The 16,695-nt window shown below is 32.1% G+C and overlaps 1 protein-coding gene across 2 annotated transcripts; it reads right to left on the reverse strand.

The window, feature by feature from the left end:
* Window positions 1-9,096: 9,096 nt before the first annotated feature.
* LOC104087222 (HMG-Y-related protein A-like) lies at window positions 9,097-11,246 on the reverse strand. 2 transcript variants are annotated; one of them, XR_011415252.1, is made up of 3 exons: window positions 11,059-11,246; window positions 9,379-9,803; window positions 9,097-9,347 (listed from the first exon to the last, which is right to left on the reverse strand). XR_011415252.1 is itself a non-coding variant. In XM_009591636.4 (2 exons), the coding sequence occupies exons 1-2, from the start codon at window positions 11,107-11,109 to the stop codon at window positions 9,444-9,446; spliced, it is 411 nt and encodes a 136-aa protein (XP_009589931.1). In that variant the 5' UTR covers window positions 11,110-11,246; the 3' UTR covers window positions 9,097-9,443. The 2 variants fall into 2 exon arrangements, 1 of the variants encoding a protein (XP_009589931.1); XM_009591636.4 differs by having other exon boundaries at window positions 9,097-9,803.
* Window positions 11,247-16,695: the final 5,449 nt, after the last annotated feature.

Raw genomic sequence — 16,695 nt, forward strand, 5'->3', positions numbered from 1 at the left:
CGATGTTCCTCTCTCAATGTGATAGGGAGAAACTTTTCTAGAAAGAGCTGAGAGAACTGGTCCCAAGTAAGAGCAGGCGATTCAGCTGGTCTGGTCAATAAATAATCTCTCCACCATTTCTTGGCGGAACCAGCCATCTGAAATGCAGCAAAATTGACCCCATTAGTCTCCACTATACCCATGTTCAGTAGCACCTCATGACAGCTGTCAAGATACTCCTAGGATCCTCTAAAGGAGCACCACTGAAGTGAACTGGGAAGAGCTTGGTAAACTTGTCCAATCTCCATAAAACCTCAAAATACATAGCTAACCCATCGCCGGCCTGTGCCGCAACAACCGGCTGAACTACTCTGACTGGATGAACTGCTGGAATCTAATACTAGGGAGCCATCTGCTCCGGAGTGTGGGTAGCAGGAGCTTGTGCTCCTCCTCCAGCCTGAGAGACGGCTGGTGCCATGGGGAATGCGCCGGTCTGGGCCACACTCTCCATAAGGCCCACCAAACGGACCAAAGCATCCTGAAGCACTAGGGTGGCAATGAACCCCTCCGGGACCTGAGCTGGCCCGGCAGGAACAGTCTGGGCTAGAACCTCCTCGTCAAACTCTACCTGAGGCTCCACTGCTGGTGCTGCTGCTCGAGCTCTGGGCTGAGCTCTGCTCCTGCCTTGGCCTCTGGCACGACCTCTGCCCCTCGTAGGAGCTACCACTGGAGGCTCTGGCTGCTGCTCAGCTGAAGATGCGGTATGTGTTCTCGCCATCTGCGAAAGGATAAGAATAGAAGAGTTCAATCAGCAATAATAGAATAAGATCGCACGAAAGAGAAGAATAGAAGTGAAATGGTTCCTAAACTTCATAGCCTCTGGAAGATAAGCACAGACGTCTCCGTACTGATCCTCCAGACTCTACTAAGCATGCTCGTGAATTGTGAGACCTAGGCAACCTAGTGCTCTAATACCAACTTGTCACGACCCGAAATTCCCACCGTCGGGACCGTGATGGCGCCTAACATTCCACTTGCTAGGCAAGACGACGCTAGAGAATTATTAAACAGATCCTTATACAATTCAGTAAATAACAGCAAATAAGCTAAAATGAAATACAGGGAGTGCGGAATAACATAAAAACTTAATTAATTACTACCACCCGAATCTGGAGTCACAATTTACGAACTTCTAGGATTTACTACAAGTAAAAGTCTGAAAGAAATACAACTGTTTTGAACGAAAGAAACAGTAAAAAAACTGAAAAGATAGACGGGGACTTCAAGGTCTGCGAACGCCAACAGATCTACCTTGAGTCTCCGATGAACCAGTCCGAACTGCTATGCCTCTCGATTAGCTGAGACCAATACCAAAATGTACATAGGAAGTGCAGAGTGCAGTATCAGTACAACCGACTCCATGTACTGGTAAGTGTCGAGCCTAACCTCGACGAAGTAGTGATGAGGCTATGACAAAATACCTACATAACAAACCTGTGCAATTTAACAGTGTATGCACAAATAACAGCAAGGAAAAATTTGACAAGTAATATCGGGAGGGGGAACATGCTGAAGGAATACGAGATAGAGAACTACAACAGAATCGTAACTTGAACAACCAATATACTATGAACCAATAAGAATAAGTAAACAGTAAAGGAAAAATGCACGACATCACCCTTCGTGCATTAACTCTCATAACATGGCACGACATCACCCTTCGTGCATTAACTCTCATAACATGGCACGACATCACCCTTCGTGCATTAACACTCACAATATGGCACAACATCATCCTTCATGCATTAACACTCGCAATATGTCACGACATCACTCTTCGTGCATTAACACTCTCCCTTACCATAATGTAATAAACAAATAACAATAGGGAGATAGAATAACAAGTACAAGTCTTACTTCAATAATTGGTTCCACAATATCAACCTCAACTTCAGAATCAATACTCAATTATCACCAGAAGATCCGTAAACATAATAAGAACGATCAATTTAACAATACTAGTCTAAACATGGATAACATGAACAAAGGACGCTATAATTGCAAGAAACTAAGCCCCACACGCATGCTTTAACCCGACTACAATGCATAAGTACTCGTTACCTCACATATACGTTGTTCCCCAACAATTAAACATATAGCAAATAGACAAACAAGTCTTATTCCCTCAAGTCAAGGTTAACCACGACACTTACCTCGCTCCAAAGGCCACTCAATGCTCAATTACTGCTTTTCCTCTAGAATCCACCTCCAAACTACTCGTATCTATCCACAATCGACTCAATAATATCAAATATTGCTAAAGAAATCAATTACAATGCATAAATTTAGATTCCCCAAACTTTTTTTCCAAAAGTCAAAAATTGACCCCGGGTCCGCTTGGTCAAAACTCGAGGTTCGGACTAAAATCCATTCACCCATTCACCCCCGAGTCCGATTATATAATTTATTTCGAAATCTGACCTCAACTCAAGGTCTAAATTTCCAATTATGCAAAAATTCCTAATTCTACCCAAACCCCCAATTTCCACCATGAAAATCCTAGATTTTAGGTTGAAAACTCATGAAATGTAATGAGTAATTGAAAGAAAGTAGGTTAGAATCACTTACCAACAAATTGGGGAAGGAAATCTTTTAGGAAAATCGCCTCTAGGTCTTCTAGTTTTGAAATATTGAAGGAATCGCAAAAATCCCGTAATTGGGACTATTTTAATACTAGGCGTCAGTGTTCATCGCGTTCGTGAAGAGCAGTGCCTGTTAGGCTTACGCGTTCGCGAAGGTTTAGCCCCCCTGACCTCCGCACTCGCGAGACAAGACCTGCGTTCGCGTAGTGTAACCTCAAGTCTCCTGCCCAGCCTAGCTAACGCTACGCGTTCGCGTGTGATGGGTCGCGTTCGCATAGAGCAACCCCCCATTGCTCCGCGTTCGCGACCATAGTCTCGTGTTCGCGTAGTGTAAAATCCTCCCCCAACCCAGATCCCCTTCGCAATCGTGAGAATGGCTTTGCGATCGCAAAGCACAATACACCAGAAAACCAGCTGCAGCAAAAATATCAGATTTTTCTAAATCCAATTCACCCCGTAGCCTATCCGAAACTCACCCGAGCCCTCGGGGTTCCAAACCAAACATGCACACAACTCCTAAAACATCATACGAACTCGCCCGCGCGATCAAAATATCAAAATAATGCCTAGAACTACGAATCGGATACCAAATCAAATAAAATTTTTAAGAAAACTTTAAAACTTCTATTTTCACAACCGATCGCCCGAATCACGTCAAATCAACTCCGTTTCTCACCAAATTCGACAGACAAGTCATAAATATTATAGTGGACATGTATCGAATTTCGGAACTAAAATACGGACCCAGTATCAATAAATTCAGACATCAGTTGATCCTAAAAAATCATAAAACTTTCAAACTTTTAATTTTCAACAAAAATTAATAATTCGAGCTAGGGACCTTCGAATTCGATTTCGGGCATACACCCATGTCCCAAATTACGATACGGACCCACCGGGACTGTCAAAATACGAATCCTTGTCCGTTTGCCCAAAACATTGACCAAAGTCAACTCAAATGGTTTTCAAAGCAAAATTTTATATTTTCATAGTTTTTAACATAAAAGCTTTCCGAAAATACGCCCGGGCTGTGCACGCAAATCGAAGAGGGTAAAAATGAGATTTTTAAGGCTTCGGATCATAGAATTAGGTTTTAAAATATAAGATGACCTATCGGGTCATCACAAATATTATGCTACAATTTTAAATAAGTTGAGTCTAATTATATCAATCCTTGCCGACTATTTTTCTTCACCTCAAACTAACATTGTACGTATAAAATAAAATGAAAATAAATAATACTAGAAATCCTCTATATTTTTTACTTTTTCACCTTTTTGGTAGAATAAAGAAATGAAAGGAAAAAAGGATGGGAGCGGCTACTCATAATTGCAACTCTCAGTTAACTTCGTTCTTGATAGATTTATATTCCACTTAATAGCCGCTCAATTGAAGGTAAGTGGTAAGTTATGCATCAATCTTCAAAATTATTGTAATTTTTATACATATCACAACTCTCATTTGTTTGCAAAGTTGAAAGGTTTCAAAGACAGAGGTCAAACAAATATTTTATTTTCCGATCAGAGAATGTAGTGAGATGAATGCGATTCTTTCTTTTTAATCAAATGTATTGAATTCGAGTTATGCGAATACAGAAATTCTTAGTACTGAATGTTTTTCCCTTAAATGAATCTTATCCGGTCAATACGTTTTTAACACCATATGCTTATAGAAGACATTTTTTGCAAAATTCGAAAACTGAATCTGGAAAATTCATATTTTGAAATTTTTCAACAAAACCCATTAATGTTCTTCATAGAATGCAACCACTGCTTCCCTGCAACTACACCTCAGACATTGTCAAGATTCCAGTTACAAGTAGGACCCTTTATAAGTTAATTCGACAAAGAAATGTGTATATCTATGAATTCCCTTAGCGAAATGTCGTTCACCTTTTTAACATTGGACAATATACTAATTTAAGTATTTCATCAATATTTAAAAATTTCATTTACTTAATTTTGTTTTTCCCCGGTTATACATTCACAAGATTATTTGGTATATTTTGCCAGAATTATTTGTTATTAAATTTTGCCTCAATTATTTGGTATAATTTTTCTTCCCGTTTCTTACAAAAGGAAAGTTAATAAAAAAAAATTCCTACACTTTCATTACTTGGTTCTTTTTTTTGAAACGGAAAGATACACTTGGTTCATTTGCATTAAATGACCGTATGTATATTGGATTTGGTTAAATTCCCTTTACTCTTTGGAGTAGTAAATATTTGGTAATTTTCTTGTACGCTAGAAATGTTAATAACTTTTTTTTCCTAAACTATTACTGCTTCGTTCAACTCTCAATAAATGACATTATTTGTTAAATTATCTAAACTAGGAAATTTTGTAGTATTAGATTCTCCACGAGCATATAATTCTGTGTCAAATTGTGTACCAAAATACTTCTATAAAAGAAGCTATAATGTCACAATTTAATCGTCAAACTTCGCCCTATTCCAATACCGCGATTCCAGGTTTTGTTTCTTTTACTAATATCAACATCTTTTGCTACTTCGTATTTTGCAAGCACGCTTACATGCACCAATTTTTAGTGTTGCATCAAGGAATTTTTATTATATAATTTTTTGTTTCATATTTTAGACGTGGCTAATTTCACATCTCACGTAATTTACAAATTTAATACAGGTTATTGAACAATTGCAATTCATCATAGAAAAATTGGTTAGACATTCGATCTAAGTCTTATTACTTAAATATTCGTATATTTTTCTTTGTTGTATAATTAATAATACATATTGCTATTCCAGCTGAAGTTGCTTGTTTTAACAAAAAAAAGATTAAAAATTAGACTATCTCCTTTAATTATGTGTAATATTAATACTACATGATTTACAATTGTGTTATTTGCAATTGCCATGCTTGAATCACTCAGATTTCACCAATTACATCCGTTCAGGTAAACAATCTTCCTTATATCATAAAAAAAATTCAACTATTGAATTAGTCGCTTTGATAACTTATAAAATCTTACGCATGCTTTATTTTAGGTACACCTGCAATGGCCAGTGAAAAGGAATTGTCAGACCAATATATCCCAATTAATAGTCTACGAGTATCTGATTCATGTTGGGTAATTCGAGTCTTAGTGTTTGAGAGTGGAATAGTAAAAGAGTTCAACAATAAAACAAATCAAGGCACCCAAAAAATTGTGACATTAGTTGATGAAGAGGTAAATATTATTTTATATCAATATTTTATTTCATATCTTTTCATATTAGTTTTAACGATCAGATCAACTTAAGGTGAAACTTTTTACGGGGAACAAAAATTCGCGCTACACTTTTCAATGGTTATATTGAGAAGTGAAAAGAATATTTACAACAAAACAAGATCTATTATATCATAAACGAACGCATCAATAGTGCTAATCCTAATTTTCAATCAGTGCACAAAGAGCTTAAAATTAGATTTAAGGAGAATACTTTTGTTGAAGAAAGCAACAATCACTTTTCGACCATTGGTTTTTCAAATAATTTTATTTCATTCGATGAGGCATCAAAGTGCACCAATGGAATAATTTTTGGTAAGTTCTTTAGATTTCATCCAGTAATCTTTCACTAAATATATAAACAATATTTTACTTATATTCGCCTTATTAATTTTTTAGTAATATATATATATATATATATATTTATTTTAATATTCTTTCTAGATATAGTTGGAATTTTAGTGGATGTTAAACCATCTGTGGGAGAAGGTGCAAAGAAACGAAGGGAGATAGTGCTTATCAACGAGATGTAAGTTGGAAGTTTTAGTTCAATATGTTAAATGTTTCTTCGTAATTAATATGTTAATGATTTAATATGTTTAATTATAAATTTTAGGGTTAATAGAAAGACTGTAACCTTATGGAATGATTTCTCACATATAGACGGCCAAGTGATACAAAAATTGATTGATGAAATTAAAAACATGTTGTTGCGGCATGTGATGTAAGGAAAACAACATATAGAGGTAATATATCAAGAACTTTGGTATTTTTGTAAATTGTTGAGTTTTTTATTATATTTAACCTCTTTTTAATCTGTGAAGGGAGTTTTTCAATATCTACTATATATGTTAGTAGTATATTGATAAATCCAAAGTTTGAAAAGGCAATAGCTCTCCAAAAATGGTAATATTTCCTTAGGTTTTCTCAAGTTTAAGCAATTTTAGTAAAATATAATTATTATTATTTAATAATTACACAATATGCAGACATGACTACAAGAAGGCAAAAAACATAGATATAAGTCTATTGCCAAGTATACAACTTAAAAACGCTCGAGAAGTGAAGATTAAGGACATCAAAGAATGATTCGTTTGACAATATAGTAAATTCTTCCAACTACTTCAGAAATATTTATACTTTTTTAATTGTGTCCTATCTAACCTATTATATATATATATATATATATATATATATATATATATATATAATTTCGTAGGATACATATTTGAAATTTAATACAAGAATAAAAGATATAATGAATAAAGACCGAGCCATGGTACTTCTTGCAAGATATGTTGCAAGAAAGTGGACGTTATAAATAATATTGCAAAATGTCATCGTTGTGGCATCGAGAATGTTGAGGTTAAACACATAAAAAATTTCAATTGTTTCTCTATATTTTTACATATCAATAAATGAGTTAATTGTTTATTTATGTATGATTTTGTAGATATATTCTAAAACTTGAGGTGTTTGATAAGAAAGAACGTTGTTATGTTATATTGTTTGAATCTACAAGATACTTGCTTGGTTGTGATGTTACAACGTATATACAATCAATATCTCAAAAGGTCAGATTATCTCTTCATTTCACCATTACAAAATACCCAAATTAATGACATTTATGTGGTTTGAATACTTTATCCAATCTTAACTTACTCACTCTTTTTTGTACAGAAAGAAGAATCCGAATTTTATCGCAAACTGGTGTTGAGCCAGGAAAAAAAATTCATCTTTCTTGTCAAAATTGATTAAAAAAATGGAGGCGATCGAGATGGAAGACGATTTATTGCGGAGGAGATCCAGGAAGTTGAAAAAATTGCTGCAATTGAAATAGTAGATGAAGAGATAAAAACGGAAACAGGAATCAAGAAGACCAAAAAAGTTGAAGAAGATATCAACAACCTAATAACTTACAAAAAAGTCAAAATTGAAAAGGATTAGTGTTGTTGCATTCTTATATGATTTATGATATTTGGATAGTAATTAAATAGTGTTAACGGTAAATTCATTATTGAATGTCAATTAGTTATATGAAACAAGAATTGTATTGAGCAAAATGTGTCTATATGTTCTCCTTTAGCACACTCATGCACTCACATGTATATGTATTTTTTATCTGTATGTGTGTATATTCTCTAAGAAAACCCCCAATTGAGTCTGCTTTGATTTGTTCTTCTGGCATAGTAATTGTATGATGTTCTTTTGTTATTTTTCAAGTAATATTTTCTTTTTTATGAAATCTCCTCAACTATACACAAATTAAGTATACATATTATATATGAATTTTACATATATTACAACTATATAATTATATTTATTTTACAGATTCTGAACTGTTTCGCTGAATGTATCGACAATACTGTTATATTTTAGAGGTGCCTTCCTCTTACCAGTAACAATTGAAGCAACAATCTTCCTAGCGCACATCGGCATTCTTCTACAAATGACATGGCTAATGGGTCCAACAACATCACCACATCCAAGCTTCGTTGTAACACTCAATTTACTGCCTACACGTTGAATACAACTATTTCTTTAATGTAAAAACTTGTTTTGCATAGTCAATTGCTATTACACTTAATTCATTTTTATTCAATTTCATATACACTGTTTTGGGAGTTTACCATTTAAATATCTATTGCATAATCAATTTTACCTTTATACTTAATTCTTTCTTATTCTACCTATTAAATTACGCTCTTTTGTGCATAACACAACACGTACATTAAATCTAGTGAATTGTAAAGATAAGAGGAATTATTATGTCCCCGGACAAAGACTATCTAGTTTGTACACATGATGTTTTTGTCCAAGAAAACTTGTCATAATCCACTCTACTTTCACCTCATTATCACCTTATCCAAATTTTGTGCCTTTCACCTTGAGCTCCAGCACAGACTCACTTCAGCAGTAACCATCAAGTGACGCAAGTAGTCTCACTACTAAGTAGTCATTTGGACATAAATTTGATTGAAACTTGAAAAAAAAAAAGTTAGATTGGTTTTAAAAATATTTTTTGAAAGTTGAAATTGTAGTTGAACATTCATTTTACTTAGAAAAAAAATTAAATTTTGTGAGTAAAAAAAAAATCAACATTTTGACCTCAACCACAACATAACAACAAATCCCACGTATGGGACTAGACAGAGTAGTGTATAGGCAGACATTATCTCTGTTTTGTGTGGATTTTGAAATCAAGATTCAAGAATGACATATTTGATTAATAACAATCACAGAGGAACAGTTTGCAAAGAAAATGCATGCAACTTTAAACATATAGACAACACAGTGGAAACTGCACTAATCTCACATAAAAATAACAACTTAACAAGGATTAGAGATTTCCCTACTGTGAATCTTGAAAGAGCCATTAAACAAGTACACACACCCCCACACACACCACTCCACCCCACCCCCACCCTCTTCCAAACTACATGCACAACTACAACTACTACACACAACTCATGTACCAATCAAAAAGGAGAATTAACAACACTAATTTACCTAAGATTATAAAAAGCACAACAACAAAGTCCTAAAAACTCAAATAACCCCTACAATTTTTCAGCTTCCCTCAACACCATTTTGTGCTTATAGTTGTGGTTTAATTTTCCTAGGCCTACCCCTTGGCCCTCCTGTTTTTGAAACAAGAGGTGTGGGTGGTGCATTAGAAGCTGCTGTTGGCTTTGGCTTTTTAGGAATAGGTGGTGCATTAGGATCTTTTCTTGGTCTTCCTCTGCCACGTTTAGGTGGAACATCTGGACCAGGTTTAATGTAATTATTTTTGAGGAAAATTAACTCACCAGTTTGCTTCATTTTGTCTAAATAGAAAGTGAGCAACTTTGAGTGACCTTGATCTAAGTTTCCATATTTGGATTCAATGTACTTTGATATTGATGACTTGTTTGAGCCTCCTTCTTGATTTAGTGCTTCAAGGGCTTCATAAATCATCTAATAATCATAATTAAATAATTGAGTTTCAAAGATTTTTTCTTTCAAAATCAAAGAAAAAATAAACAACAACAACAGCATGGAGAGGTAAAGATGTTATTTCCGCATGAAACTAGGGTCGGGACGAAAAATAAAAACAAGTAAATATCAACAACCACGTCAGAAAAAAGAACAAAGAAAAAATATATATGTAAAAAAAAAAAGTATGGTTGGCCATCATGTGCTAAAGTAGGAACTATTGAAGCACAAAAAAGGAAAAAGGTGCTAGACCAAAGTAACTAATGTCTACTCTTGAAGCTACTACTACTACTTTTTTATTTCTTATTTTGGTCTGGTGATTAATTTGCAGAATAACAATTTCAATACTAACAAGCAGAAAATTAACAATTTGAAATCTGAAATTTTGAAGAAAATTAGAAAAAAAAATGAAATTTCCCATAATTAGTGGCTTTAAAAGCTAGAATTTTTCCTATTTTCCATCACATTGAGGGTGACAGAAAAAGAATTATTTTCGCAAGTGCTTTCAAGTTTCAAAGCTTGAATCTTTCTTGTAACTAAGAAAAACCCATCTGAAATATGTGCAAAGGGACAAAAACTTGAGAAAAGATAGAAAAATAGAGGATGATTTGAACTAAAACTGGTGCAAAAAAGTAAAATGAGGGTTAAAAAGAACTCTTTAAAAAAATAAAAAAAACAAGTACTTCCGAAGCTTGAAAATTTCTACTATAAAGACAACCCGTCTGAAATAAGTGAAAAAGAACCAAAGTTTGAGAACAGAAAGAAATTTGGAGGATAATTTGAACAAAAAATGGTGCAAAAAATGGAAATGAAAGTTAAAGAACACTCTTTTTTTCGAAAAAAACTCCAAGTACTTCCAAAGGTTGAATTTTTCATTAATAACTAAGAAAACCCACCTGGAACATGTGGGGAAAAAATCAAAATTTGAGAAAAGATAGAAATGTGGACGATAATTTGAACTCAAAATGGTGCAAAAAAGGGAAATGAAAGTTAAAAAACTCTCTTTTTTTCAAAAAATAAAATAAAATACCAAGTACTTCCAAAGCTTGAATCCTTCTACTAACCTAAGAAAACCCATCTGAAATAAATGGAAAAAAAAGATCAATTTTGAGAAAAAATAGAGCAGTAGAGGGTGATTTTGAGCTCAAAAAGGTAAAAGAAGCAAAAAACAAATTGAAAAAAGGAGAGTTGAAGCGGATGAGAAGGGCAGAAAGGGAATTAGAAGTAATGGTTTTACCTCAGGATATTCAGGGTGTGATGGTGTCTTGTTGAACATTTCAGTCTCCATTGAAACTTGCAGATACACTGTGTGTGTGTGTGTGAAGAAGAGAAGAGAAGGTTCTGAGAAGAACACACAAGAGAGAGGGCAGAGTCAGCCTCGGAAAATTTCGGTTTGGTTTTTTGAAGTAATGATAGTCCAAATCAAATCCAAATGAGTCGGATTGAATTGAATTTTTTAAGTTCAATTTTGAAATAATCGGTTGAATTTTTTGAATTTTCGATTTTGAGCTATAAATTGAGATATTTTTTATTTTTATCAAAATAAATATTCAAATGAAGTACTCGTATTAAATTATTTGAAAAGTTCACCATTCTCACCACAATTATCCAAACAAAGTATTCAAGTATGAAATTATTATCCAAAAAATGTAAAAAAGACATAAATATGGCCAATAAGAAGTTCTAATAGTAAAATAATGTCCAAATAGAAAGTATTGTAATACTAACTTAATACTCATTTATATTGAATATATGAGATAATATCTAATGGATAGGGTATTGAACTTATTACTATTTGCATATGGATAATGGACTAGATATAAAGTATAAAAAAATTGAATTTTTGGATATCCAAAAATCAGAAGTACCAAATCCAATATTCAATTGGAAATCCAAAAAATTTAAAATTAAATCCAAAATCTAATATGTAATCCGAAAATTCAAACCAAAAATCTAAAATATTCGAACTTCGGTTTGGATTTCGGGTTTGCCCAAACTATGTACATCCCTAGTAACAAAAACGCTAAGCATGCTTAATCCATAAGTTTTTGAAGTTTTTTTAAAAAAAAAAAAAATGTGTTTATTTATAAATTTAATCTAGCTTTTGTGAGATTTTGAAACCAAACCTTCAAATTTCAAACATAGCTTAACATCTTTTTTGGACCAAATCATGATTATTTAAGACTTTTTAACCTGTTAAAATTTGCCCAAAAATTCACGTTCAAATATATTTTTAATTTTTCAAATAAAACTTCACCAAAATTAATATTTTCAAAAAATATTTGGAAATCTATGAACTCAATTACTCATCAGTTCTGAGTCTTCTGACTCATCAAACCTCAGGTTGGGTTAGTTGGGAGTCAAGAAACAGGTAAAAATTTCACGGGACAGAGAAAGATTTTACAAATAAGTTAAAATTAGTTCTTGATTTTAGTAAAGCAATCTTTACATAGTTGATAGTACTAGTATAATTATTCATCACATAGTAATTTATATATTATTATTAGCCAACTACACATAACAAACCACATAATATAATTCATAAAACTAATACGTTAAACAAACGATCTCTTAATTTCTTTTTTATTCAAGTTATGTTCATGTTTACATTTAATTTTCGTTTAGATTTTAGATTTTTTTTACATATATATTTCTTTTTCTTAGTTAAATTATATTGGGCCTTAATTTAGGGTTGTTCAAAACCGAACCGAAATCGTTAACCTAATCAAACTGATGGCTTATTGACTTGCTGGTATCGGATTATCGGGGTAATGAATGGTAAACGGATTGAGATTTTATAATTAATGGCTTAACGGTTTGGGGCGAATTACTCAATTTTCTTATCGGGTAAACCGTTAACCCGTTAAGAATTTTTATATTTACACTTTTACCCCTATATATATAAAGTACTATTGAAATCCTAAATAGCTAAATCCCTAACTTCTAGGGTTAGCTCATATTATAGCTTAGGCGGATCTATAGTAAGATGGATGAAGCTAGTTTTCTTCATGTTTAGGATGCTCATCTCGATTTTGTACAGTGCAATGAACTGGAACTATGTTCTTTGCATAGATTAGCTCGTATCTGTTATGTCTTCCTTATCAGTAGCTCTTGTATATACTTGATTGTTCAATTTTTTTATTTGATTTAGCCGATAAATCGTCCGATAATCGTCAATCTGATACCAATCCGCCCGTTATCTTATTGGATGGCCAACATATTACTATATTTATACTCCGATAACCGTTAAACCAAATAATTAAGCGTAATTATCCGCTCGATAAGCACTCATACCTTAGTTGCTAGGTTAGGGGCCGAAATCTGGGGAAGTACACAAATATCCATTTTTAGGACTGCTATTTAGGTTTAGCCAGTACTTATTTTGTCCTGAAAATTTAAATTAAAAATCTTAACTTCAGGACCTTGTGTCCTGAAAAATTGAACTGAAAAACTAAAATTCATGACACACTAGCTAATTTATAAATAGCAGCCCTCTAGAATGGCTACCTAGTCTCATTTCTACCCGAAATATGTGAGTAACTCTACGAGTTTGGGCCTTGTTATTCATCCCATGGTTTCTATCCCCGAAACGTGGAAATGACATCAGGTAGCCACTTTTAAGCATGATGTTTTAAGGGGAAGTTACATTATATACCCATTTGTAGAACTCACTTTCATAGTATACCTAAGTTTTAAAATTACATCATATATCCCAAAAATATTACACGCTATACCTCCCTATATTCTAAAACATATCACGATATTCTACTTTGGAATACAATCCAAACCTAACTTACTATAATATTCTAATTTAGAATACAATATTCTAACTAAACAAACTATAATGTTTTAATTTGGAATATAATATTCAAACTAATGATACCACAATATTCCAATTGAAAATCCAGACATAGCTTACTATAATATTCTAATGAAGAATACAATATCCAAACTAAACATACCATAATATTCTAATAAAACATACTACACTATTCTAATTTGGAATACAATATTCAAACCAAATATATTATAATATTTTAATTTGGAATACAATATTACAATATAGCTTATCATAATATTCTAATGAAGAATACAATATCCAAACTAAACATACCATAATATTCTAATAAAACATTCTATAATATTCTAATTTGGAATACAATATTCAAACCAAATATATTATAATATTTTAATTTGGAATACAGTATTTGAACCAAACATACTACAATATTTTAATTTGGAATATAATATCCAAAGCAAATATTCCATAATTTTTCTAAACATGCTACATTATTCTAATGAAGAATACAATATCCAAACTAAACATACCATAATATTCTAATAAAACATACTACATTATTCTAATTTGGAATACAATATTCAAACCAAATATATTATAATATTTTAATTTGGAATACAGTATCTGAACCAAACATACTATAACATTTTAATTTGGAATATAGTATCCAAAGCAAATATGCCATATTTCTTCTAAACATGCTATAGTATTCTAATTTGGAATGCAATTCCAAATTAAATATATCACAATATTCTAATTTGGAATATACACTATTGTATTTTAGAATAAAGTAGGTATACATGGTAAAATAATTTTATAAAGTAGGTATATAAAGTAAAATAAATATTTTAATTGTATATGGTGTTAACTGATATTTTCAATGGGCATATCACGTAGATTCCCCATGTTTAAAATATATTTACAGTTTGCAATGCATTTAAAAATTAGTCAATTCGTTCAAACTTCAAGACACGACGTCTTGAAGTTTAAAGCTCAAAGTTCAAACTTCGGGACATCGTATCCTAAAGTTCGAATATTGTGTCCAAAAATTAGAATTTATGTCCTGAAACTTAAATTAACAGTTTAAAATTTCAAGATACTTAGTCCTTGAATTTCATATTAGCACTTTAGAAAATCAGGACACTTAGTCCTCAATTTTAAATTAGTACAATCAAAAACTTAGGATACTAAGTCCTGAATTCTAAATTATCAGCTCAAAAATTTAGGATACAATAATTCAGGATACTTAGTCCTGAAGTCTAGGCAAATTAGCTAATCTTTAAATATATTGTAAATTGTGAATATATTTTAAATAGCATGCTTAAAAGTTAATGCACTTCGCCCCCAAAATGCGGTTTGTTTTGGGCCTCAGTTTTTTCCGACCGTCTGGATTACATCCATTTCTAGGTAATATATGTACATTTCAATGAATTTCTTAATAAAAGTTCGGTCGAATCCGTATTTGGACTTCTACGGCCACCCCTAGTGGGATTTCTTTACCTTTAATCAGAGATTTCGAATTCGAGTTTCGACAATAAAAAAACTTCATAATAGAGAATATTTAACCTTTTAATGAGCCTACCCATGCAAATCTGAATTAATCGATCGTCACTCTCAATAAATCAATAACAACACCCACAACCACTTTTAACTTTTTTTTTTGTTGATAAACAAGCACATCTAACTTATCAAATGTTCGGCACAACAGGCCTCTTGAAACTGATCAATAATTTTGGAAAACCTCATAATTTTTAATCATTTCTTTATGTTATCCAAACAACCTTTTTCTTCACTTTGGAAAACTTTTACAAGAAAAAGAATAACTATAATACATTTAGCTATACAAATGAAAAAAGTGAAGGAGTCCACTATGTAGAATTTTGTCACAAATGACCGACCATATAGTTGTTGGGCATCATATGATCTTGAAAAAATTTGTATACCTCATCTTTATTATAGCTTCAATTTTGCACTTTTTCGTACCTCCGAAGTGGGTGGTCAGTTGCTTTTTGTCTGTTTCTGGAAATGAATCATATAATCCATGAAACAACCTTTTTCTTTTAAAAGAAATTATATTAAATGGGGAATTAAAAAGTTATAGAATACAATCAAATATATATCTCTATAACAATTTTTATGTATTATAATTAAGTATTATTACTATTATAGAAAATAAGTATAACATCAAAAATTAATTCCAAAGAATATTTAACCGTTATAGTGAAATGATATTATAAAATATGATTGTTATAAAGAAATCTTACTATACAAATTTATAAAAAAATAAGTCTCACTTTTTATTATGAATCCTTCCCGTTTCCTATTATGAACTTAAATTTCTTTCTTTGTTTAACAATTCGATATTCGTTATTCATTAGACTGATTCTAATTCAAATTCGTGTAAGGTAACAAATTCGTATCAAGTAATCCATTGAAAGGACTCTACCGAGAATCTATTTTTTGATTTTGAAACTTTATATTAGGGTAAAAGAATCTCAACTATCTCATAATATCTTCAATAATTAACACCTAAATTTCAATAATATTGTCTTTGACTGCGTTTTTACATCTTGAAGGAAGGACCATTCGTCTAATATAGGTAGAGTATAATTCTAGTCTAGCTAGTCTACTGTATAATTCTGACACTATATATCAAATTATTTCAAAAAAACTTAGAGGTAGAGTTAGAACTTTGGCATAGAGGGACGAGCTGTATGGGGAAAAGTTTTGGTGAAAAAGGGTTAAAAATTAGCAATATATATATATATATATATATAAAATTTGAAGTGTAAATAGATTACATGCCTATTTACTGTCTAGCTTATCAGTTGCCTATTTATATTTATATATAAAATTAAGTGCTTTTACCCCCCCCCCCCCCCCCCAAAAAAAAGTGTAAGTGCATGTTGGTCTTCGTTTATGTTATTATTTTGAAGAGTAAAGTAATTTTGTATTTAACAGCTTTTGTTAATTGACAACTTTACATTTATTTTGATTAAGTTGTGATTCTTCCATGCACCATAATGAGTAAATTATAATTCAGCCTTTGCTTTTGGTTCTCTTCTCCTTTTGCTT

Source organism: Nicotiana tomentosiformis, chromosome 4 (genome assembly GCF_000390325.3).
Source record: "Nicotiana tomentosiformis chromosome 4, ASM39032v3, whole genome shotgun sequence".
In the NCBI taxonomy this organism is placed as follows: domain Eukaryota; kingdom Viridiplantae; phylum Streptophyta; class Magnoliopsida; order Solanales; family Solanaceae; genus Nicotiana; species Nicotiana tomentosiformis.

Excerpts from the sequence above, each read along its gene's own strand:
- LOC104087222 (XM_009591636.4), bottom strand. The coding sequence starts at position 11,109 with ATGGAGACTGAAATGTTCAACAAGACACCATCACACCCTGAATATCCT. Across the intron at positions 9,804-11,058 it reads CACACCCTGAATATCCTGAG|ATGATTTATGAAGCCCTTGA; the intron begins GTAAAACCATTA and ends TATGATTATTAG.